The sequence below is a fragment of the Poecilia reticulata genome, linkage group LG14 (assembly GCF_000633615.1).
Source record: "Poecilia reticulata strain Guanapo linkage group LG14, Guppy_female_1.0+MT, whole genome shotgun sequence".
NCBI lineage: Eukaryota > Metazoa > Chordata > Actinopteri > Cyprinodontiformes > Poeciliidae > Poecilia > Poecilia reticulata.
In genome coordinates this window covers 17,307,684-17,333,539 of record NC_024344.1, presented here as the reverse complement: position 1 = coordinate 17,333,539, position 25,856 = coordinate 17,307,684, and the positions used below count along the sequence as shown (strand labels likewise).

General features: G+C 39.4%; 2 protein-coding genes across 3 annotated transcripts; one reads left to right on the top strand and one right to left on the bottom strand.

Moving 5' to 3' along the window:
* Positions 1–1,555: 1,555 nt before the first annotated feature.
* spns3 (SPNS lysolipid transporter 3, sphingosine-1-phosphate (putative)) lies at positions 1,556–15,738 on the bottom strand. 2 transcript variants are annotated; one of them, XM_008428160.2, is made up of 13 exons: positions 15,658–15,738; positions 9,830–10,072; positions 8,833–8,898; positions 8,325–8,461; positions 7,185–7,336; positions 5,452–5,518; positions 5,212–5,354; positions 4,819–4,971; positions 4,523–4,712; positions 3,198–3,263; positions 3,003–3,101; positions 2,740–2,905; positions 1,556–1,633 (listed from the first exon to the last, which is right to left on the bottom strand). In XM_008428160.2, exons 2-13 carry the CDS (start codon positions 10,050–10,052, stop codon positions 1,566–1,568), a joined length of 1,530 nt encoding a protein of 509 aa, XP_008426382.1. In that variant the 5' UTR covers positions 10,053–10,072; positions 15,658–15,738; the 3' UTR covers positions 1,556–1,565. The 2 variants fall into 2 exon arrangements, with proteins under 2 accessions (XP_008426382.1, XP_008426381.1); XM_008428159.2 differs by lacking the exon at positions 15,658–15,738 and adding an exon at positions 11,887–12,009.
* Positions 15,739–15,778: 40 nt separating this feature from the next.
* Positions 15,779–24,864, top strand: ube2g1a (ubiquitin-conjugating enzyme E2G 1a (UBC7 homolog, yeast)). The gene is made up of 6 exons (XM_008428158.2): positions 15,779–15,956; positions 19,499–19,601; positions 19,719–19,816; positions 21,280–21,458; positions 21,639–21,762; positions 23,509–24,864. The coding sequence occupies exons 1-5, from the start codon at positions 15,911–15,913 to the stop codon at positions 21,723–21,725; spliced, it is 513 nt and encodes a 170-aa protein (XP_008426380.1). The 5' UTR covers positions 15,779–15,910; the 3' UTR covers positions 21,726–21,762; positions 23,509–24,864.
* Positions 24,865–25,856: the final 992 nt, after the last annotated feature.

Sequence of the window (25,856 nt, the reverse complement as noted above, 5' to 3'; positions counted from 1 at the left end):
AAAAACACACACACAAGATGTGTGATGATGTGAAGTCCTAAGTCGCACATTTCTGTCTTGAGCTGTTAAAATTTCTGCTCGAGGCAGAAAATATGCGCAGCAGTCTGCAGCTGTTCAATAAGTTCATGGAAATGGTGCGAGGAGTCTCTGACGACTGCAGCCCCCGGTTCAGGTCTGAAAACAGATACCGGACATAAATCCTCATTCCAAGGAATCTGAAGTTTTCGGTTCTCTCCACAGCACTGATGCTGAGGGGGTGGCCAGGTCAAGACCTCTAGAGGTCAGCAGTTACCTCCAAGAATCACTAAGTGTCCTCATGAACTACAAATTTAATGATCTGTTTTTTGTTTTTTTTTTCTATTTGTGTCCTCACAGTTGGGTGTTACCAGTTTGAACAGAAGTGGGCTGAACACACAACCTTGATTCACCCCCCTGCACTCCCAGTCTGTGGTTATAGCTTAACAGGAAGACGCGTGAGCAGCCACAAAAAATGACGTATCTGACAGCAGTCACTGGAGCGGCACTTTTCCAGAATAACGGCAGAATCCATAGAACTTTGAAGATCTGTGAACCTTGTGGATGACAAAGTCTTTTTTTCCCTTCCTTTTAACATTCTTAAAACCTCCAGTGATGATTTTGTTGCGTCGCTCATCTGGAATATGACACATCACTGAATCAAACGTTGCTTTATTTAGCCGAATATGTCAACACGTTTTCACTGGTCTCTCTATTTTAAGAATCGGTTCCGCTCCTTCTGAAACCTTCCTCTATGACTAACGGATGAGCTTCCTAATTCCTGGGGAGCATTTCTGAATGTTTTGAAGAGGTTTTCTCCGTGGACGACCCTCTTCGCTATTGTTCCGATTATTTAGGCCTTCTTATGTTTTCTCACTAAAGCTCTGTCTTGTACATACACATATTAATCGTTGAAGTACATCTACATTTTGGATTTTCTGCCAAATATACAACAGAGGTTCCAGTAAACCCACCGGGTTTCGCAGCGGGTCAACATGAGGAAATACGGAAAGCGTCGTTTTCTACTCAAGTGCAGCAGCGCCATCTAGTGGACAAAACATTTCACATTCAATTTACCGGCTTACCAGGAGAAAACTGAGAAAAAATGTCCACCGTGGAGATGATAGAAATATCCAATATACATTTACTAAAAGAAGTATTTATGTGTTCAATACGTATTACAAAAATAAACTTAACAGCAGAAAACAACCAAAACACTTAATGGCTTAAAGAATAGTTTTATTCATGTTTTTAAAACACACACACAAAAAAATGTATTTACATAAAAAAATAATTACACTTATTTTTCAAGTATGCTGGGCAGCACCTCTAAATGGGAGGCGATTTTGGGACAATTACATGTGGGAGCAGCAGTCGTTCCATCGCGAGGAGCTGCAGAGCAGGAACAGGCACCAAGTTGCACGCGCACACACACACGAATAACCTTTGATGCCAACGTGTGAAATACTTATAAAAAGACGGCAAAGTTTAAGGAAAAGTTCGTTAATGGACTAATTTCTTCATCGTTTTTTTTTGTTTGTGTTTTTTTTTTACACATCGCTCTTGTTGCTCAGCTCCATAGAGGAATCCGGCGCCGGGCCTTGCTGTGGTTGGTGGCCTGTAGAATACACAAACACAACATTTAGACAATTGCAATTCTTAGTTTTGCTATGGGTTACACACATGCAGTTAGAGTGCAATGAAACTTCTGAAGTCAAGTTTTTAATATTTGCTTCCACGAAAGCACTTCCTTGCAATGTTGCAACCAGTCTTGGGCAACGGTTCCCTGAACCTATTTTTTTCTTCAGAAAATAACTTGACTCATTTCGAGACTCCTCCTCGTTTTGATCTTTTTCTGAGCAGACGGTGTAGAAACGTAGCACCAGGACATTCGTGACAGACAGTAGATCCATCCGGTGTGTCACATTTCTCACAATTTCATAAGTCACCACGTTTTGTTTTTTGGGTTTTTTTTGTCACAGACCAACACAAAGCGCTGAAAACTGAAATCGTAAGCGCAATGACCTCGCCGCTGGCTAGAGTCGTTCTCTGCTTCTGCCTTCGAGTTATTTTGGTATGCCAGCTTTTATGGAGAACTTGTGCTTATTGGTAATAAGTAGGAGAGCCAGTGTGTGCGTTGAATAGAGGACCATTATTTAGGAAAGCCTAGATCAGGAGTGTGTGCACCCTTGGCAGTCCAAAGAAACATTTTTGCCTGCGGTCCAACTAAATAAAACTATTTTAGAGTCGCAAATGTTAAATTACGTTAAAGCAAAAAAAATAAAAAATGTAAAAAGACAGTTTTCATTTTTATTATTATTTATTATAAGAAATGTATACACATTTTTCTTTTAAAGAACCACAATTGCATTTCTATTTTTAGATTTTAAACCCAATTAAAACTTGAAAACCTTTGGAAATAGAATGATACATTTTCTTCTATGCATCGCTGATAAAGTTTCCAACTTAATTACAAGAAAAGTAAATCTAAAAACATCTAAGAAATCTAAATCTAATAAATTCAGTGCAATTATTCCAGGAAATAACTGCAAAAAAAAAAACCCTACTAAAACCTGCATTTGTTTACATGTGTGTGTTTAAAAACGCAAAGTTATTGTCAGCTAAAGTTTTAAAGAGGCATTGTGGAAGATCCAAAAACGCAACTTGTGGCTCCGGAGCTGCAGGCTGCAAGACCCCTGGCCAAGTTTCTCAAAAATAAATTACCTTCAACCAGTTGCTGGACGGCTTTCTTGTCTTCAGTGATATACATGGTAGTGATGAGGAAAAAAACTCCACCCAGAATCCCCATAAACGGGCAGAGGAGGAGGCTGTACATCAGGCTACGGAAGTCGGTGGTATCAGGATTAGATGAGAGTATGGCGTCAGAGATCTGCAAAACATATGAGAACAGCATTACGGAGAGGAAGCAAAAAAAACCCAAAAGAAATCCCAAAGGACTGAAAAACCGTAGAGGGATTTCAGCTCACCACTCCTAACAGGTACGGGCTACCGGCGTCGCCGAGCAGATGGCCGAAGGTGATCTGCAGAGCCTCGGCCGTCGCCCGTCTGGTTGGTACGACGACATACTGGAGAGAATCGCACAAACACAACAGCCCTGTTGGCGCCGAGAGGCAAGCGGAACGCGTCACGTTTTACTGAGGATCGGCGCCGCCGGGACTCACCAGCAGTATGTCGGCCAGGACAGCCCAGTTCAGAGAGAGCAGCAACTCACCGAAGAAGATGAACACCTGGAACCAAAGATTTAAGCCACAGAGTGAGGAAGCAATAAAGAACGTAACAAAAATGTAAAAACGACGACTAAACAAAGAAAGTACAAACCTGGTAGTTTATGTTTGGCCTCATCTAATTTATTTCATTTAATAAATGTTAATGCTATATCAAGCGATTGTAAACATGATGGTGCTGCAACATGAACAGTGTGCTGACGATAATGTGCAAAAGAAAGTGGATTTAAAGCAAAGGTAGGATCTGGGGGCAAACGTGCCAAAATGCAATAATTAAAAAAAAAAAAATCTGTAAATGAAATGTGTCATAAATCACTTAAAATCAGAAATGACTACATAAATAAATAATAATAATGAACACATGCAATCTGTAAAAAAATTACCACACAGGTTACCCAGTTTGACGGGCTTCTTAAGGTTTTGGCTTGCTAGATTATATGATGTAATCTAACGAAATAATTCTTCCACTTTATGTTGTTTCTTTTTATTGAAATCAAATAGAAATAAACTTATTTCAACACAAATAAATAGACGGCATCAGCCAGGAGGAAAATCCCTGTCTTCCTCTCCATAGTTACTCACCCTGTATCTGTCTGTGGAAGTTCCTCCTCATCTTTCTGACGCTTACGGTCAAAGCCGGCTTCACCGAGCTGCGGCTGCACACCTGTCTGGCTCTCACCTGTCTGGCTCTCACCTGTCTGACTCTCACCTGTCTTGCTCTGACCCGTCTGGCTCTCACTTGTCTGGCTCTCACCTGTCTGGCTCTCACCTGTCCCTTTCTAATATCAATCTCGTATGGTTGAGCTGCCGCTGAACGCCTCAGTCAGTTACTGTGGAACTAACAGTAGCCGTGAACATAAATGTCAAATTAATCCAAGCCTGGAGTAATTAGAGTCGCTTTAACTTATTCTGCACTCCACTGAATTCAAAAAACATAATCATAACATTTAGAATATACTGATCTAAATTTTCTAACTATTTATTTCGAAACATTTCTCAGAAATACACACTCAGACCGAGTTTATGTCAAGTAATCTATATCGTTAGTTGACATAGATGAACAACGAGTGACTGGTTTATTTGACTGCGTCACTATTGGTCTTCCATAAATGTTGTCCGAATGACAGGGTAGCAGTTAACTGTGTTTTTGGAATTTCTTTATGGGCTTAAAATGATTAATTTCCCAATTTAAGAGAATATCTTTTATTGTTATTCAACAGAACTCTGCATTATAGCTAAATGTAGACGTGTTTGCCTCTTACATAAGTGACTGGAATGCTTGAGGATGCAACAAAGATGGTGATGAAGAGGCAGGGCACTGATCCGAGCATGCCCACCGCACAGATGAGGGGGTCCGCGTGTGAGAACCTGTCCCTGAGCTGCCTGGATATGGTGGTGCCCAGAGCTCCCCCCAGGATGCCCGTGGCCACCGTCACGGCGCCGAATATGTAGCTTTTTGGGGTGAAAAAGGAAAAAAAAAAAAAAAAAAAAAAAGATTAGCGACCTTCTGGGATTTTGAAGCGCGAGACAAAACGCAGGTCGAGGCGAGCGACGACACCTGTCTGTGGAGTTGCAGCTCTCCCCGGTGCATGGAGGTCGGAGGCCCTGGGTGACGTGAGCCCTGGCCAGGAAGGTGGGCAGCCAGAAAGCCAAGGCTCCGGTGAGGAAGGCCAGAGACGTCACTCCGAGCGACGACCACACGTAGCTTTTACTGAGGTCAGAACACGCAAACGTAACGTGAAAGGGCTGCGCGCGTGAATTTAAAAGAAGAGCACCGCATTACTGTCGAGGATCAAATAAGTGACGCAGAAAGAAAAATAGCTTCAGCTATCAGCAACGTCAGAAAGCGACAGAGTTGTTTTCGAAACAGTAGTGTCATCGTTTGTGACGTTGCGAAACAAATCCAGTTTGGGTTGGGTTTTTTTTTTTTTCGTCTATGTTCAAATCGTACTTTTTTAGAAGATACTTTACGTCCTCCACGTAAGAGCTGTGGGCCGTCACTCCGTCTCCGTGGGTTTCTGCTGCCCCTCGTGGAGGGTTGGGGCACAAGAACACCATCAGGACGAGTCCGACGAGACCCATGATGGGCGTGATCTGATAAACAAACAAACAACAACAAAAATAAAAAAAACCGTATTATTTTTAAACCTACCTGTTGAAAATCATGACGTTTCTGTAAGAAATGTGGTACCCGGAGAGCCCAGCGCCAGTCCCCCGTGAGATTAGCGCTGCCTGCCCCTGTGATGTATCCGAGACCGCTGAAAATACACAAGAACTGCCATCAACTCTGGAGCAGGAAGGGCAGAAAACAAACAAACAAACCGAGACAAAATACATTAAAAGATCGATTTCATCTTGCGTAAGAGAACCTAAAAAAACATATTAACGAGCGAAATGCACGTTACTTAAAATCAGCCTCTCCGTTGTTGTTCAGAAACGATGATGTGTAACGAATAACCACAACCATATGAACCCCACAGTGCCGTTGCCAGTTCTTTTAAACAGAAAACAGACGGCTTTTTTTTGGCACAAAATAGTTTTTTAAACAGGATCATGTGTAATAGATGTGTGCCTGCTTTTCTTTTCTTTTTTTTCTTTTTTTTTGGCAAATTAAAAAAGAATGGAGTGAGCACTCTTGTTTCCCAAAAAACTCTTTATGTAAGAAACATTCACAAGCTCCTTGAAAGTAAGAAGGGCAAACACATCAATATCCTCCAAACACAGTCACTCTGTTAAAAAATGAAAAAAAATAAAAAATAATAATAATAATAATAAAAAATTAAAATTCGGCCTCCGGTCATGAAACTGCTTCCATCTCAGGCTTCGCTGGAATCGACAACCCACAGTAGTAAGACGCGGACGGAACAAAGTTCATGCCAAGGTGACGATAAAATGCTATAGCAAAGTCAGCAAAAACTCTGCTAGTGTTCTCCGTCAGTTCAAAAATATCTGCAAATATATACGTAATCGTATATTAATTAACTGCAAAGGTGAAGCAGTAATTTTTATTTTACTCTCAGAGCCAAACGAATGAAGGAGTTTATATAGAACTGTTTCATATGCAACGATACCTTGAAATCTACCAGTTTTGATTCTACAGAGTTTGATGGCAGATTCTGTTCCTGGAATATGATTTTGACGTTACTGTAGTCCAGTGAACAAAACAAGGGATTATCATTTGAAAAGTGAGACTTTTAGCTGCTTCCATTCACCGCTGCTGTTTCATGCACGGCTTGCTAGTGCCAAGTCTACTTCTGGTGACAGTTCTTGAGGGAAATGAGAAATTCGCCGTCTGTCTGTGTGCATGTGAGGTCAAAGTCGCGAGAGAAAGGATGTCTGCTCAAACACTTGACAGAATTTTTGTTTCTTATAGGAGAAAGTTTGTCATTATTTTGTGAGATTGCAGGCAGACTGAGCTTAAAACAGAGTACTTTCATATTGGGAGGGTTTCTAAGCAACTTGGTCTCAGACAACTTTGCTCCCGACGTCCAATTAGACAATTTAATTGCCACATAAATATTTCCCCAAAAAAGGCAGCATTGGATCCGAATATATTGGTGTTACTACTCTCATCAATTTTCTGTACTTTCTTGTCTGATTTGTGCTCACTTTCTATCCATCACACTTTTTACGCATTTCTCGGAGCCTAATAAAACTCAATTGAATATATTTTGTGAAACGCCTTTCAGTTTTGGAGCGCAGCCTTTTTGCAATAAAAAAAAAAACAAACAAACAAAAAGACAAAACCCCCCACAAAAGATTAAATCTGACGTGACAGTCGGTTGCGGCGCGCGTGCAGATCAAAAAAGCGCATCCTGTCGGCTGCAGCGCTCTGGGTTAAAACAGAAATATCAAGAGTGCAGCGTAGTTATTTAGACTACATCAAACAGAAAGACGCAAAGGTTACACAGGGGAGCCTCTGACCTTCCCACGGGGATAAAGATGTAGAAGATGCAGATCATGACGCTCCGCTGACCCCCGGAGAAGAGATCTCCGATGATGGTGGGAGCGACGGTGGAGTAGCTGGCCTCCCCGACACCGACGAGCGCTCGCAGCAGAATCAGGAGCCAGAATTGCTAAAACCAAACAAAAAAACAAGTCGAAAGCGTTTCAAACGTTATTCACTTCCAAAACCCCTCAGACCTCCTCTTGCAGCGAGGTCAGCAGCTTTCATAGAGCTCGGTAAAAAAAAACAAAAAAAAAACATATTACCAAAATATCATCGGTACATTCTAATGGGATTGTATGTGCTAGATCAACACAAAATAGTTTATAATTGTTAAAAAAAATGACATGATTTTCTTTTTTTTTTTTTGTAAACCTGAACTAATCCAGTGAAACCACTCTCCTTTTTTTGACGTTACTTTTATTCATAACTATGTTTTACACTTTGTGTTGATCCATCAAATAAAATTCCAATAAAATACATGGAAATGTTAAGTTTTAAAGAGACAAAATGAGAAAGAAATTATTTTGCGTTTAAAAATGTCACATAAGCAGCATTGTGAGGCGGACAGCTGTCAGCTTGCCTTTCATTTAACTCCAGCCGAGGTCGGACGACTACCTAAAAATAAGGATCCTGGAGATGTATAGCAGCCTACTACTATTAAATGTATCAATTTGTTAGGAAGAGCAGAGACAAGTTGCTGCAACTGACGTCTGATCCCCAACTTCCCCAAACACCAGTTCCTGTTTTCTTCCTCCAAACGAAGCTTAATTATTAACCGTATTTAAAAGCGAACTTCTTCTTTCGGCAACACTGTAAAAATGATTTTGAAGAAATTTCAAACGTTTGAATTTTGCTTGTTGACATTTGGCTTAGTCCTCCCACTGTGTGACTCCCACCTGCAGACTCAGTCTCACCAACAAACTTCTGCGCTAAAAATAGAAGCGACTTGCCAGTGTTTTTCTTTTTTCTTTTTTTTTTTTTTTTAACGCGCTCCGAAGCTGAGTGTCGGGCGGAGGAGCAGCAGGAAGTGACGCTCTCTAACCTCTCGTGACGCTCTCCGACCTCTCCTTGTTTCTTCTTTCGCGCGCGTGCGGGATGGCCGGCTTCACACTTACCGATTTGGAGACGAAGGAGCTGCCAGCTGCAGTGAGAAGCCACACGCTCAAGCCGCACAGCATGATGTATTTGCGATTGTAGCGATCGCCGAGGTAACCAAAGAGAGGGGCCAGCAGTAAGAAGCTGCAGATGAAAACTGTAAACGAATGGACAAGTCGATTTAGAGAGCGAGGAGAAGAGATCTCAGTGGGGGGAAACAAAGTGTTGATCATCTCGGCTAGTTTCTAAAAAGGAGTTAAAAGGAGGACGACTGGAAGCACATTTTTTGGGAACAAAGTTCAGCCTCTTCTTTATGTTTAAAAATACACACCCATGTGTGTGTATAACTGTGTGTGTGTGTGTGTGTGTGTGTGTGTGTGTGTGTGTGTGTGTGTGTGTCACAGGTTAGTTTTGTCTTCCGTCCGAAAGCCTATAGCTGCACTTTTAAGTTCTCTTTCAGCACATTTTGAATACAGAGTCAAATAAGAACCTCATTTGTATCATTTCCAAAGCGGTGCCTCCTCTCACCTGTTTGCAGCAGTCCGGCCGTACTGTCGCTGATAAGGAAGAAGTTCTTGATGTCAGAAAGCACACCTGCATCACAACAAAGACACGAGTCACTGGAAGAATCACCAAATCAGAGGCTCCGAAGCGGAGTTCAGTGATCAAATCATTTTGTCTTCTTTTCGCCGTTTACACCTTTGCAATTTCTGTTCTTTCACACCAGCTTTACAAACCGATGATTCTAGATAACGTCCTGTGGTTTTCGAGACTCATCTCAACACTGCCAACCCACTTATAGTTTCTCTACTCGGATCAGGAGTCATAATCTGTGATATTTATTGAAAGTCGGGTTTTATGTATGAGCGATGAGAACCACAGTCGATAGAAATAACACTGAAATATATCATCTTCACATTATGTCATGCGCTAAAATGTTAAACACACGAGCTGGATTTGAGCATTTTATTGTTATTTCTGTCCCTAAAATAATGAAAATACTGAATTACTTAATGGGGGAAAAATACATTGAGAGTCATTTTGCTCCTTCACCCGTTTTTTTATTTGGGTTTGATTTGAGTAACTTCTTATTGGACTTTTGCATCACCATATTTCCTGCTGAATGTCTTAACTTTATCATTATTTACAAAATTATCAGAATTGTAAAATTGAAAAACTGAAATAAAATGTTTTATCTATTCTTCTAAAAAAAAAACACACACATCGGCAATGTACGCAGCGTCGGCCAGAGCCCTTCCACACACACGTAGATACAAATTAGCACACAAAGAAGAACTTCTAATAAGTTAAGTACACGAGTAAAACCTGAACAATTAAGCTGGAAATGACATGGTGTACTTATCGGTACGAAACGGAAACGGGTGGTGATGGCATTGGGGGCAAGAAAGAGCAATATCGACATGCAGAGAAACTGATATGCAATCTGTATAAAGATACTTGATTTTATGTGGAAGAAAAAAACGGGAAGGAAGCAGAATGGCGACCACTAAAGAGCTCAGCCCACCTGCTATCGTGTAGCGCTCCATGTAGTTGAGCAGGTTGACGTAGCAGAGCACAGCTATGGCCACGTAGGCCCGTCTCTGTGAAATGGGCGGCTTGTCTGAAGCGAGCGCCAGCGAGGAAACGCTGTTCACCAGAGCGCCGTAATGCAGTCCTGAACTGGAGCCCAGGCTGCATCGAGGAACCGGTGTGTCCTGATGGGAGCTCCCAGATCCCTTCTGATCCATAGCGTAGCCCGCCTGTTACCCTAAAACCCCCCCCCAAAAAACAATCACACTAAAACTAAACGTGAGACCAAATAATAGAATCACAGCATACATTTTTTGACAGCACATGGTAGGACTGAGATCAGGCAGAGAAGCATGCTGTTTGCAGACGACATTGTGAGCTATACTGAGAATCTATATAAGGACTAAACACAAACACTGGCCACTTTTTAGTGGTACAATAACTGGTATCACCTTAAAACATATATGACAGAAGCATTATGTTATTTTTTAATGTTTTTTAGTGGAGGAGAGCCTACGTTAATGCATTACTTTTTGTTTTTCCGGGGTATAAACATGACATGACATAGAGGGTTGTTTCTCTCATCTTCTGGCCATCAGGCTGGAGGAAGATCCAAGTTTATGTTGCCACCACACACAGCAAGAAGGATGGTAAAAGAAATGTCCTAAACTCACTGTTCAAGACGTGGAAAAAAAAATAAAATTATATACCTGTCGGCTGTTTGGTAGTAAATGTGTAAAATGCAACTAAATACTTCTAGCGCGCTTTCAGTGGAAGTGGCTTTGTGGTTAGTTGACAACACGATTGAAACAAACACTGGGTCAGACAAGAAACAACAAATTATTAAAAACGTCTTATTCCAGACACTAAGTATGGTGGAGGATCAGTGATGCTATGGGACGTTCTGGAAACCTTGTTGAGGTGAACATCATTAATACAACACCAAAACGTTTTTTGGGAGGCGGGGGGTTTTGCCTTCCATCGCCCTCGAAAAGTGGGGTTGTGTGAACGGGCGATCAATAATCGTTCCCCCAGTGATTACTTCTTTACGCGACTTTTCCCCTTAAAAACAGGCGCTCAAACGAAAGGACTTTTCCCCACATTCTTCGGTCGCAAATGACGTTGCTATGAAAAAAATCTTTTCACGCATTAAGCTAGGGAACAAACTCGTCTGCATGCGTCTGCAGGCTTTTAAACTTTGCGGGACATCCGTGCCGTTTATCGCTAATTACGTGAAACAATGAATGAGTAGAGAGTAAAAATCAATTTCCCAATCATCTCATCAGTTCCGAGGGGCCAGCGATGAGTTCATGGCTGTCATTCGTTCTTATCTCAGCCGCTTATCTTCTTCTGCATACAATAAGCATCAAGATGTGGCTCACAGATGCACAGATGGCTTTTTGCTAAATCAGTCAATGAGCTAAAAACCCATAACAAGAACCCAAAAAACACAACCCCCCCCCCACATATTTAAGCAAAGTATGACAAGGATTGTTGCTCTTGTGTTCTGCTTGTGAAATCCCACTTCCCAGTCGTAATCTTGTTAGCGGAGAATGTGTTAAGACAGGAGGGTTTAAAATGACACAAAAAAAGAAGAAATTTCACAAGTGTACGAGTATAAATGTGTCAAAACAAAAAAGGAGAAAGAAGAAGGAAGCTGTTTGGTAAACTGTTTCGCAGGCCAAACTACACAAACAGTTAAAAGCGGCTATGGGAACGCTTCATCCCTCAATGTACGTTCACTAAAAACAGAAATACAGATTAAAGAAAATGTTTTTTTTGTGTGTTTTTTTTTAAAGATAGCACTCACAGAAAAGCCCTCTGTCTTTGTGCCCAGGTTACATAGTCCATGCAGTGATAACACTGAGCCTATTGTGCAGTGAATCTTCTCCAAACAGCACCCTCAGCAGAGTGCTGCCGCTCAGATTTTAGCCTCTACACCCAAAAGTCCTGGCTTCTTTTAATCAACCCTACAACAACTGATGCCGGCACAGCTGTAGGCGAAAACCTTAAGCCGCTAAACCTGTTCAGAGAAGTAGAAAACAAGCTCACCTAGTTGCAGACGGCTCCCTCTACAGAGAAGTTGCTTTTAAACTCTTTTTCTTCTCAATTCATACTTGAAGACTGGATGCCAGAGAACGGCGCACACACTCCTCCGCGACTCTCTGAGTATTGAGGAAGCTAAACGGTTATCTCACTTCTAGCTTGACTCGAGATATATTAAGTTAGTGCAGAGGGCCCTGCCCACTCAGGGCTGGTCATATGCCTCCACATTTGGGTTGACACAATGTTGCTAAATGTGATGTTTGGTATTTTTATCCAGCTTTTTTTTTTTTAAACATTTGTTAAAAAAAAATAAAAAAACACTGTCAGGTTCATTGGGTAGAGCTTGAACGACAGGCAGGAGGGCCTCAGCAGATTGAAAGTAGCAAACATTTTCAGGAACTAAATGAGCGTGTTTCAGACTTTAATCAGCGGAGTTGCATCCTTCTGCGTGTTCCTGTAGCGTCAGAAGAGAAGTGGGGTCAGTTGTACCTTTTTAACCTTTGCTGTCGGGAAAAATAGCTGCTCATTACTGTAGGGCTGATTTAATAATGCGAGAAATGTAAATCATAAAGAGGGGAAATTCCCTCAAACAAAAGCTGCACTATTTCCATTTTTGAAGGCTTCTATCCAATTTGTTGACCTGCTTTAAGAATGTGTGTGTTGTTTTTTTTCCTATTGAATTCTTGTCACTTCACTGCATCCACTGGTTAACTGTTAACCCGATAACACTTCTGTGTCAAGTCCTCAATCGTATGCAAGTTCTTCTGTCTGACCCTCACTGAAAAGATACCGTAAGTCCCCAAAAGGTGACACGCAAGCTTGAGTGTTTTTCTAGTTTCCCTGGTTACGTTACTAACGCAATCTGTTAGAAAACAACAGAACCACAAGTCTGAACACCTCCAAACGCCACAGCTGTAACTGCAGCCATCGTCTGTCAGAACGAGACGTTGCGACTTGGCGACAACTTCCTCCCCAGGAGAGTCTCTGTCAATGTGATCTGATATCTTTTTTTTGTTTGTTTTCACCTTTGGTTTTAGAGCACAGCAGTTGAGAAGCAGGTGTTAAAAAAAAATCGATTTGTCAAATGTATTTTGGCAATCTCTCGATAATATCATGATTGCGTCTTCTCTTTTTACTGCTGTTGAGAGGTCAATCAAGAGGTCGTCTGTTTGTGGCGTTCCCTAACGCCACCCAGTGTTTATGATGAGCATTATCTTGTGCAGATGAGATTAACTTTTTTTTTTTGGTGGTTTCAGAGGTTATGCTGCAAAAACTGTAGTTTTTCACAGAGACTAATCTGATCATCGTATCTCGATTTACCACAAAAATATAAGTGACACGTACGCAAACCAACTAAAAATAACAACAAAAAATAGGCTGAGAACAGCAACTTATTCAACCAACTAAACAGCGTAACATCAACTTTTTGACCTGTTTATTAAGGATTTGACCTATTTATAAAAAGTTTAGCGTAAATTAAATAAATCGCTCTGATTCATCAGAACCTCATAGTTTCAGAACTTCAAAATTCTAGCAAAAACAGCTACAAAGTTCATGAACCATTTGGATCACAGGTGTCAAACTCAAGGTCCGTGGGCCAAATCCGGTCCGCCGTATCTTTTTATGTGGCCCGCTGGATTCTAGACTAAACACTAAGTATGCTTAAATATTATGCTATCAATCAAATCAATGCAGTTTTTATGTTTACTGCCAAATTACATCAATCAGTCCCCCCAGTTTCTTGAGAATTAGTGTGGAAATTCACACAAAATCAACAAATTGGCCCAAAAACTGGGAGTTTATTTAAAGATTTTCTCAAAAATTGTCAAAAACTTCACGAGTTGTACTAAACAGCTGCCTCAGCTTTAATTGATGTCAGATTACAGTCCATGATCTACACAGCGAGGAATAAAAAAGTCACATTTACCGTCATAAATAAGCGCAAATACTTCCAAATTAGCACCACAAACACAAAAAGAATCATTGATATTTTAGCCGTTAGTGAACAAGTTTTATCAATGTATTCTGGCACAACCGGCCCTTTAAGAGCATTCATGATCTGGATTTGGCCCCGGAACCAAAATGAGTTTGACACCCCTGATTTAGATTGATCGCTGTGTCTGATTTACCGTCCTCATGACACGCTCAAAGTTAAACACAGAACATGAAGAGATGAAGAAAATGCCTTTCAGAATTTCCTCATGTGTGTCACAACTTGATGTTACGTCACTGATTTTAAGTTGCAATGGCACAATCGAGCAAGCCCACGATACTCCCACTGCTATGCTTCTCTGTCAGCAGCGGTCTAATGACACAAAGGACAACCAGTTGCTGTATTACTGTAAAGTCTTTGTGTCTGGGGTTTAGCGCAAACATCTAGAGCCGAACTATTAGCTTTAGCGGCAGCTCAACTTTACCTGGTTTCTACTTCTAATCGTTACTTCAAAAACTTGTTGTGTAAACGCATCAGCCAAAATTCAAAATTCTCAGTTTACTGCTGTGTCAATGTGATTAATGTCAACACAAGGAACCAAAACGGGTTTCCTCGGCAGGGAGGCTGAATCCATACTTATAGATCAGGTGTTTATATTTATGTGTTTCTTTAATGTATGTTAAGGGACATTATAAACCCCTATAGTAATGTTTTTTTTAATTGATCTCACCACTGTGGGATTTTAGGTGATCCTGTACAAAACAAAACTGATCAGCTGAAAGAGAATTAAAGCAAATTTTAAATGATAGCAAAATCACTTAAAAAAATAGAAGAGTAGCAAAAAAAAGACCCAATGCTAGAAGCATGTAGAAACAATGCAAAGGAGACAGCCAACAGTTCAGAGAAGTTTGTTGTGTTCAAATGAGACCAACATTTTGCATTTTGTCGGCATGAAAAAAACTTTGTCTGGCAGAAAACCACCACGCAGTAATCACATAATCTACCTAGTCAAAAAAAACATTGTGGTGGCAGCATCATGCTATGGGGATTGAATTTTTCAGCAAGAACAAAGAAGCTCATTGTTGTTTATGAAGAGATGAATGGAACAAGATACACTGTAATCCTAGAAATAAAAAACAGTACAGGCAAGAAAAGATAAAGGTCGTGATCAGAGCTAAATTTATCTGGGGTCCATATCAAACAGTTCTAGTAGTAAGTATTCAGATACTGTGCATCCAATCTTGAGCTAAAATGCAAAAAAAAAGAAGAAAAAAATGAAAAAGAAAAAGAATGGGGGAATATTAATTTTCCCAAAGGAATTAAATCTATAATTGGAGCCAAACGTATTTCTAAAAAATATTGAGTCAGAGGGGATGAACAAAATACAGTTTTCAGGTTTAATTTTGTAAAAAAAATAATTTTTTTAAAAATTTTTTTATTTATACATCATTTACCTCCCACCTGTGAAATATGCGCTGCTTGCTGTTGGGCTGTCGCATAAAGTCCCAAAGAAAGACGGTGAGGTTTGTGGCTTTGATAGGGCAAAATGTAGAAAAGTTAAAGGCAAAAGCAATGTTACTACGTAGTCCATCTTAGCTTTATATACAATAAAGATTCATTTAGATTCTGAACAATTGTGGTTTCTGCCTTGTGAAGGAGCGCCTTCATCCTGATGCCATCTTTTAATCATTGTGCTCCCCCAGCAAACTACAACACAGTAGATCCCACTTACCTCTTAATAATGTTTAAAGACAGTGAGTCTCCTTACTACGCACTGCGTCAGTGTTAATAAATACACGTGCGTGTAATATTTTCTGTGACATTGTTTGTTGCCTAATACTTACCGATTAAAAACTTTGAGGCCGGAGAGTTAAAACGGTTCAGAAGATGGCAGTAGAGAATCACTCACAGCTTGGTCTGCCCTGAGGATTCCAACGAAGAAGAAACATCGAAGGTGGCAGCAGAAGGCGGCGAAGAAGAACGAGGAGAATGCTAATCGGAAAATAAGAGAGACGGGTTCTGTTTAGTTAACGTTAAAACAACGCTGTTACCTCGAACTGCCCCTCTTGAACAGAGCTGCATCATAACCGCTAAACTATGACAGAGCCTCAGTCAGCGCTGTTACTCAGGAGACAGCTCGCAGGTAATTAAACCTTGTTGGGAAGTGCTGGGTACCTGGCTAACAGCGGTACTGTGGTACGTAGCTGTGATGTTGTGCTGGCGCAAATTGTTTTTCTTCAACCTTTTTACATAAACGTTAATATACAATGACATAAAAACTGTGCGGGGATTAAAGGGGAGGGTGTCGACCGACATATTTCAGGTGAAAAATAAAGAAATAAACGTCAGTGTGTATGGAGAAACATTTGAATTTGTTTTTCGGTGTTGCGAACTGTTCGCAGCTGAACGCCGCTGTCACCCAGTCCCGACGACTTCCAGCTGTCAGGGGAGCTAAAAGCTAACGTGCCGATGTGTTTACATGAATTTTAACCGAAATACCAAGTGGTGATTAGCTTTTTCAGTCATGACGTTTGCCGGTTATCTTCTTAACATGCTGCGGAGTAATATGTTATAGCACAAAGTACATTAATATGTCATTTGTTGGACCTATTTTCTTCCCTAACCACTTTGAATTGTTACCATATTTAGCCACCTCACTAGTATCGTTAGGCTAGGTTAACGTTAGCTGCTGTAGCCGTTGTTAGCTGCAAGACGCCAAGCTAATACGCTGATGCTAATATCACAGAAGCTAAATTTACGAGGCTGAAGTTTGTATTCGATTTGGAAACTCAGGAAAGGGACAGTACACTGCTTTTAAAGAGGTATTATTGCAAGCATTTTTTTTCTTTTAAAAAACATGATTTTGTATTTTGATTCTGAAGAGTTGAGCCTAAAACAAATCACCAAGTAAAAATAGACTTCTCTTTAATATTTTATTACATTATTTGTCTGGTTTAAACCTTTTGTCAAAAATTTTTAAGTGTGTAATTGAGTATATTTGCTTGTTTCTTTAATATAGCTATCCGTTTCACCACCAAATGTTTTTGGATGAGTTGGGATCTGTGCAAAACGAAACCCCATTTGCAAACAGTTGAAAGAGCATCAGACAAAATTTTAGATGAAAGCAAGATGGTGTATATAGATTAAGAATCAGGACAGTGGGCACCGGTGGCTCAGTTGGTAGAGCAGACATGTGCAAGGGCTGTAATTGTTGATGCAGTTCAATTGTCAGGCCATTAGCTTTAATGTAACTTACTTTCTTTCACTTCAATCTCTGCACTCTCAAATGCGAAAATTGTTCAATAAAGTCCACTCTTGCCAAAAAACAAACAAAATCTTTCAAAAAAAAAATTATCTACATAATTTACAAATATAATTTTTTTTTTTTTTTTGGTAATTCATCCCTCAATTTAGATTGTAAAACGGAACATTTATGAACCAGGGCTGAGTATTTATGTCAAAAATAATGAGCACAATTTCTTCTGCTTTCTATCCAATATAAATGGCCTGCCGTTTTCAGTTACTGAATGCATATTAAACACTACAGAAAACAAACAAGGGCCTTTTGCTTCGTTTTCGAAGCTGAATCTTATAAATTAAGTGTAAAACAAAGATGCAAATTATTTTTTTATTTTCAAACCAGTTACATTACTATTAAGTTTCAGATGCTTTGAAAAATGTGTCCGTCTAGCCATTCATATGGCTATTTTTAGCAACATTCATCTGAACAGCTGTTTTTGCTTTGCAACACATCAGATCAGTTATGTTTGACATACAGTTGCTTGAAGACACTATCTACTCGTCTATTCTGCTGAAAGAAATTTGTAGGAGTTAATCCAATCTAGGTTTTTTTTTTTTTCTCAACAAGTAGCGTTTTAGCTGCTCCGCAGGGATTCTGAATAATTCTTACAGTGGATAAATAAACCATAAATAAACTATTTAATAAATTCTGGTTCTCCAGAATTTTTCTATAAAGCAATATCTGCACCGGCCTTCTGCAACACATTAACTCTAATGTTTCCAAGTTTTTTTTCAGCCCTTTTATGCTATTTAGCTGTAAATTGTTTTTTTTTTTTTATTGTTTCTTTTAAGGTAATCATCATCTCCCAAAAAGCTTTAAATGTCCCCCCCCCCCCACCCCTTCTGCTAATGCACATTCCTCCAAATCACAAACATTGTTCTAATCATCTAATCGCTTTATAATTCAGTACATAATTTGAACTAAAACAGGTCAAATGCAATCGAGATTCTTTTAAAAACAATGAAATTGCCCTTTACTGAAATACTGAATGCAAGCTAACTTCAGAGTTACAAACTCTTTATTTTACCAGAGTCTGCTGTGAATTAAATTTAGCCCCTCTAATAATAGCAGCCTTCCAAAAGCAGCCAAGTTCAACCCACTTCATTTTAGTTTAGGCTCAGGCTCTGAGGTTAATGTTTCTTTTTCCTTTTTTATGTGTTGTTGCTTAGGACTGGTTGTGGTAACTCAGAGCACAAAATGTGCTCCTTTTTATTTGGAAAAGATTTGCTGTCTGAATTGGTTAACTTTTACCCTTTTTTTTTACTGGATCCTGCGGAGGGGCGGGAAATGCTCGTTTTAGTAAACATGTCTGTTTCATATGAACATGTCAACAACAGCGTACGGCTGTTGATGAGTATCGCTGAAACCAACGCGACTGTTGTCATTTGGCGCTCACACCTGCCAGCCAATACAAGTTACCAACAAGCTTAATGTTTTAAGCTGTGAGCAGCGCAGCTGCGGCTCAGGGAAACTCGTTCTGTCGTTCTAGAAAAAAAAAACAAAAAAAAAAAACAACCTTTCATTAGATAATGATCTTATGCCTGAGCTCATCTGTAAGCAAATACCACTGCTGAATAGTGTCACGTCTTCTTTTTTTTTTTTTTTCACGCTTTTGCCTATGGTTTGGTAAATCCGGGGCTTCAGAATATCAGGAAAAACATGTAATTGTGATACTGTTGCTACATTATTACAAGATTGATCATGATAAACTGACTTTTTTTTTTCTGGCCCCACCACTCTGCGTGAGCTTTAGCATGTTAGCCACTAAAAACATCCATCCACTGCGGGCGTTAAGGGCAGAAAAGTCCACTAAGTAGGCCAAATATGTCAGGCATTTACTGAAGCTGAAAAATAACATCCTACCAAATATTTCACTCAGTCATTTAGCATTGTCCAGCTGTAGCTAAATTTAATTAAATCATTTACCTTTGTATTAAATATAGCTTCCCCCCCCCCACCTGTCATTAATTTGTGCTGTACAACTTTTCAATGAAATGTGTTAAAAGTGGACACTTCCCAAAACTAACAACCTCTTCAAATTTAGATTCTCGATTTGATGATGCTTTTATGGAAGTTGCACATGGATTAGTTCTTTATTTTTTTTTAAAGAGCATATATTTCAAAATGACAAAGCTTTTCAAGTGTAACATTTATGATCCTTCTCCAGTAATACTTCTGACGTTGAGGTGGAGGAGTTGTAAGACTTGCAGGGTGATTCTGTAACTGATAAGTGTGCGCTGCATGTTTTCACCAGCATGCGCAGCCTTATGCAATCCCCCCATAAGACCCACAGCCGGCCGGCCTCTGCAACAATCAGAAATCGTTCTGGGGCTTTCTGTCATCTGAAACCATAACATTTGATCCTTGTTTTGTTTGTTACCTAGAGCTGAACAAAAACCCAGTGGAGGGATTCTCAGCAGGCCTCATCGAGGACAATGATCTGTACAGATGGGAAGTCCTCATCATCGGGCCTCCAGACACACTCTAGTAAGTCACAGCGTTGGTTTTCACGCGAATAACCCTGAGTAGCCGTCTATTGATCTGTTTTAAAGCTGGCTGAGTGTTTATCCCGATATATTGATCCTGTTAACCTTGTGTCCACAGTGAAGGCGGTGTGTTTAAAGCTCATCTGACATTTCCCAAGGACTACCCCCTCAGGCCGCCTAAAATGAAATTTATCACAGATATTTGGCATCCTAACGGTGAGTGACGTTGTACAATACCAGACAAATACTAATAGAGTTGAAATGTCTTAGAAATGTGTCTGGTGCTTCAGTCATTAATACTTTGTTCATATGCAAATCGTTATACAACATGCAGATTCGTTTTTTCTCGTTTGCTTCTTGCATCTGTGTCTTTAATAGTGTTGAAGTTTAATACATTATTTGCAGACATGCCTCTGCTTGTTCAGATTTCTCTTTAAAACGTATAAAATAAGATTTTTTTCTAAATTTTTTTAATATTAGGAGCAGAGATGATTTTATATCTAAGCATATGAGAAAGCAGTCTCTCTAAAATGTGACTATTTTTAGAGTGAAAAAAAAACAAAAAAAACAACTGACTTTAAACTCTCATGATCGTTGTATTTTACCGATTAGCACTGTTAGCAAAGCTAGCATGGCTTAAAATGGCAGTGTTTATTCATTTTAGCACAGGTGTGCTCTTCCTTTTGGCCCCATGAAAAAGTATTGGGAAATATATATACAAAAAACAACATATATTACAACATTATACAAGATTAGTCTTATGCAGAAATGGTGTATAATCTGTATAATCCCAGGAATGTTCAACTGAGTTTTTCCAGAGGTTCAATAATCAGACAAAGACAAGATTCGGATTGGTTAGATATCATTTGAGGCGAATAATATTAAATGTATTTTTGTTATCTGCTAATTTCCTGGTGCGTCTAACTGTAATCGGTGCATCAGTGCGTCCCAATCTAATAATTTAGATGCTTCTAATGAGTTTTCTGACTTTATGTCTGATCCAGGTATTTACGATACTCTTTAGGTTAAATATTTAGTTGTTGTTTTTTTCTTTCTTGGAGCAGGAACTCCCCTAACGCGTGCAGGAAAATGGATCCCAATAACTGGCGACTAAAAACTTGAATATGAAATTGTTCACATGTGATCCCAGTTGAAGCGACGCAAAAGAAGGCGTCTCAGTCAGCTTGGCAGCAGTACTCGCAACAAGAAGGAAGCAAATGGACCACACATGCTGAGGAAAAGCGTCATGGAGGCCATCCAGTCTCTACTGCAGACCGATTAGTTGTTTCCTGCTGCTGGCAGACACACCGTAGTCTATCTGATAGGCAGCCGTTGTGAAACTCACTCACCAGACTTGACTAAAAGTCTGGTGTTATGTGTTGACATGAAAAGTGGGAGGAAAACGGGAGCGATGAGAAAACGGTTTGAACCGGCCGTCTTCAAGGAAATACTGTTTGAGTCACTCATTAACTCTAAATGCATTTTTTTTTTGCACCATTTGAACTAAAATAAAGAAACTGTAGGGTCAAAGGTGTTTCTTCCTTCTACCCTGCACAGCAAAATTCTTTACACTGGAGCTTCACGGCTCAAATGTTTCCCCAAGTATGTTCACAGGAGGCCGAACTCTGTGACAAAGAAGGAAATGGAAGCTAAGTTGGTTCCTCTCTTTCTTATTTCAGTTGACAAGAACGGAGACGTATGCATTTCTATTTTGCACGAGCCGGGCGAGGACAAGTACGGCTACGAGAAACCAGAGGAGCGCTGGCTGCCCATCCACACTGTAGAAACCATCATGATTAGCGTTATCTCCATGCTGGCAGACCCAAACGGTGACTCGCCAGCCAACGTGGATGCTGCAGTAAGTTTGGCTACTTAAGAAAGTGTGTTTTTCTTCCAAATAACGTGATTTATTGATCGTAAATGTCAAATGTGACAAATTCAAAATGATTAACGGCAAAAAAACGTCATAAAAACACCTTATGTAATATCGACTAGGAAGCTTCTAAATTGTCTGTCTTTGTTTTTTTGTCTCCTGCAGAAAGAGTGGAGGGAAGACAGACATGGAGCATTCAAAAGGAAAGTCGCCCGTTGTGTACGAAAGAGCCAAGAGACGGCGTTTGAGTGATATTTATCAAGGATCTAGCTTCTTTTCTGTTTTCAGGGTAAGGAGATTTACCTTTCGCTCTTTACGATCTTGGACTTTACCAAGTCCGGCCGCCATTATCAGATTATAAATAGCCCTATTGCACGCTGTATGTGTCTGATGAAATGATTGCAGCTGGTTTAATATTAGATAGATATGGCTTGATGTTGTGAGTGCAGCAGTAAATCCTCCTCAGAGCCTAGAAGTAGCTTTACTGTTTATTTTGGTGAGTTGCTGAGTCGGATGTTCTCAGCAGCCGAGAAGCAGCAGTTGGATCTGGCTTTCCTGTATTGTTAGTTGTTATTCCTACATTCTGTTATTTATTGTTATAGTGTGAATTATGAATTTCTAAACTGATCCTTTCTGTTCTTTTTGTGTTGTAATATGCTGTTCATTTTACTGCTTTGGAACTGTTTTTGTTTGTTTTTAAAGATTGCACTGTGCTGAGTAAGAGAGCAGCAATCAATATTTTCCTTTTTTTTTTTTTTACTTCATTTATTTTCTGTAGCAGCTTAAAGCTGTTACTGCTGGAGCCAATCCTAGCAGTCGGTGGATAAGAGGCAGGTTACACCATACAGACATGTCTCCAGTCTGTTACATATTTAGGCAAAACAGGCAACCTTTAGCATTTTTTCCCCCCTCACCATAGGATCAGTTAAATTAATCTTCATATTTTTGGGGCTAACTAAAAAATGTTTTGTTCACCAGGATAGATAAATAAAGAAGGAAACATGATTTCTACAGGAAGGCCTTGGCTAAGTTATAAGCTGGTAAAATGCTCCTCTGAGTACAGCGGTTGCTAATTGTTGCTTTGTTAAAGATCACCAGAGTCAGCAAAAATGCTTCATTGTCTTATTTGTCAAATTAAAAATAATGACAAATTTTAACCTACAGTAAATGTATTCATATTTCCTCCAGTTATTTATAATTTGGGTGTTGGCTTATTGAAATGGGAACAAATTTACCAGATAATGAAGATTGAGAACAGGGTAAAATAGACAAAAAAAAAGGGGGGACATATTAGGTCATCCATAAATAATGACTAAAAAAAACAAAAAACAATTGGATTCTATTAATTTGGAAAGTCTTTCATAAGGTAAGTGAAAGGTGTGTCTAAATTTTTCTTAATGATTGCATGCAAAGCAGGAGGCATACCCAGACTGAAGTACAGTTTTAAGTTTGTTTCAAAATGGATCGGTACAAAAATGAGAAGCTTAAAGCGGTTGTCTTGTTATGGCTGTCGTCGTTTGCATAGACATGTTTTTTTTATATACATTTTTGTGAAGAGATCAGTTAATTTAAATAATTTTCATTACTGTATTTTCTGGACTATAGTTTAAACTTCTTAACTCGGTGTAACTTAAATATTTGTGTTTCCCTCTTCGTTTTTTGACTGATACTCATACTCCTGTGCGACTTATAGTCCAGAAAATACAGGAATTAAAAAAGGCTTGCATAACTAATGATAATTGGAGGGGAAAAAGCCAATATTTTGACCTTCATTTTTACTTGCCGGTGTTTGAGCGCCGTTCGGGTTGCTAGGTGACAGAACATAACCTGACGTAAAGGCAGATTGAACCGTCCCACTTCACAGCCGCTCACTTCTAGTCTCTAGTCAATGAAGGACCCTTGGAAGGATGCTGCCCCTAAATTTGTTAATGTCACTGCAGGCATTTTGAAGTGTGACGCACACTAAAAATGATTGTCTAGATTTAACGGTGCAACCAACTAATCTTTCCCCTCCCCCTCTCTCCCGTTTCCGCAGGTCTCCAAATTTGAAATTCAAGATGGCACTGTTTCCTGCACTCTTCCACCCTGTCGCCAGGCTTGTCCTCCTTCATTTTTGGCTGGAACAGACTGGCAACTGTAGGCTGCAATATAACATTAAAGTGACTACCGAGGCTGACAGAAAAAAAAAAAACAACAACCCGCCAAGCAAGTGCCAACATACAAAAACAAAATAAAAATAAAAGAAAAAAAAAATAAAAAAAATAAAAGAAAACATGCACCCAGAAGATGTTAAAACATTTTTCAAGTTTCTGAACTGCTTCAACATTCAGGATGATATTGTAAAGACATGTACATAGCACAGACTCAACCGGATAATATATACGCTCCCTCTTCATCCATCAAGACCTTTTAGACCAAATATTTAGTGCTGGTTTGGACAGATTTATTTTTGTCTTTTTTTTTCTTCTTCTTCTCTCGACTCCAGCATGCGTTAGACGTCATTAGGCTGCTTTCCACAGGAGGTCTTAAACGGAACAAATCATTGTCGGAGGAACGTCGTCTGTGAAGGGGCTGTTTTTGAGTGACACACGAGGAACATGCCTGAGGATTATCGCCTGAACACATTGGAATGGATTTTACAGCCATCCCAGATCTCACCTGTAAACCTGGATTATGCTGTCTTTTTTTTTTTTTTTTGCCTTTGAAGTCTTACCATATTTTAATTTGGCGCAAAGAAACATCACAGTGTTATTTTGTTGTGCATGCTGTGTTTTTTTTTTTTTTTTTTTTGGGGGGGGGGGGTTTGGTTTTTCTTTTTCAAAAGTGCCTCCTAATAATAAAATTCTTGGCCACCTCCCCTGCCCCCCTTTACCGCCACAAGGGTTCAAAGTGTTGGAATAACATTAAAGAAGTTGTCATATCCTGCCTATAATATGGGTTTATATAATAGCCAGTACATTGGGATTCTATAATTGGGGTGTTTGTGACAATTTTCTGTAGCAATAACCCTCCTGGTATAAATTGTACAAGTTAATTTTTATCTGCTGATGCAATTTGAGGTCCTATTCTTCAGGGGTTTTTTTGTTTGTTTTTTTTTAGCGATTTGTTCCTTTTTCTGTGTTCATTGTAGGAGCTGTTATGCATGCTTTTTGGATGTTTTTTTTTGTTTTTGTTTTGAAAATGTCTGAGTGTTGACGAACAAAGTACGCCTGCCCGTTTTGTTTTGGCGCCCTTTGCCCTTATTCACACATTACTGATAATTCTACCCTCTCTGATCTAGCGCAGTTTTGCTCAATGTACAAAACAAAATTCTGATGTATATTTTTCTTCTTATGAAATCTGTCACCTGTAGTGAGTTCTTCTAAAACATGACCTTCTTTTTTTCAATAAGTCCCGGTAGTTCGGCTTTTTTTCCTGATTTGCGCCTCCAGTGGTTCAGATGGAGCAAAATATTATTTTTTGACTTGTAATGATTTTACTGTGTAGGAAAAAAAATCTTATTTAAATCTACCTCTCAAGACAGATTGCAGTTTAAGATCTGTTGCGTCTGAATTGAATGAAAAATGATTTCTGAACCCAACTTGCTCTCAAGGTCATAACATTCATGGTATTTCCTTACGTTATTGAATGTCTGGGGCACAAATATCTTGTGGTCTATGTGGTCCACATTTCTTTACTTATTTTTTCTTTTACCAAAATTAGATTTTAGCTACATTTGTTTTATTTGTTGGATTTTACTCAGGAAGAAAAACGACTCTTGACGAGCAGGTTCAGGTGTTCTTTTGTCACTGTGCTGGATTACTTAAATCCAACTTTAAAATGTCCAAGCTGAGGTCTGAGATTATTGATTAGAAATTGACATTTATTCTAATGAAGCTAACACGATGCTACTGTCACCATGGTTAACTCCTGGTACAAGCATAGCTTTAGTTTGATGTACAATAGATATAAAAGGTGTGCAAACCTCTCAAATGCTTTTTTTTTTTTTTTTAAACTAGCATTTTTATCCCGTTTTATAAATTAAGTTTTTACCACTTTTATGTTACATATATCATAAATACTTCATAGGGGAAATGTTTTATTTCCTAAAATAATTCAGTCTGTCTTGATTTGGTTTCTCATCCACAGCGTTCTCCAGGTCACCTGCTTGATTTTCACAGATTTCCTTTTGCTAGTTTAGTCACTTTAGATCCATGTTTGACGTCGTCGTTAAGCTATAAAGTAAATTCAGTTACAGCTGCCCAGCAAACATTTGAAGGTTTTGCACAGCTAATGTGTGCTTGGAATGATTCCTAGTTTGCTTCCACCTTGACAAAGGAAAGTAACCCCCTCAGCATACTGCTGCCACTGTTATACGTCAGCTTTTTACGTCTTTTTGAAATT

Excerpts from the sequence above, each read along its gene's own strand:
- spns3 (XM_008428160.2), bottom strand. The coding sequence starts at position 10,052 with ATGGATCAGAAGGGATCTGGGAGCTCCCATCAGGACACACCGGTTCCT. Across the intron at positions 7,337-8,324 it reads GCTCCTTCGTCTCCAAATCG|CAATTCTGGCTCCTGATTCT; the intron begins GTAAGTGTGAAG and ends GTTTGGTTTTAG. Across the intron at positions 3,264-4,522 it reads CAAGCATTCCAGTCACTTAT|GTGTTCATCTTCTTCGGTGA; the intron begins GTAAGAGGCAAA and ends CTTTGGTTCCAG.
- ube2g1a (XM_008428158.2), top strand. The coding sequence starts at position 15,911 with ATGACAGAGCCTCAGTCAGCGCTGTTACTCAGGAGACAGCTCGCAG. Across the intron at positions 19,602-19,718 it reads GGGCCTCCAGACACACTCTA|TGAAGGCGGTGTGTTTAAAG; the intron begins GTAAGTCACAGC and ends TTGTGTCCACAG. Across the intron at positions 19,817-21,279 it reads AGATATTTGGCATCCTAACG|TTGACAAGAACGGAGACGTA; the intron begins GTGAGTGACGTT and ends TTCTTATTTCAG.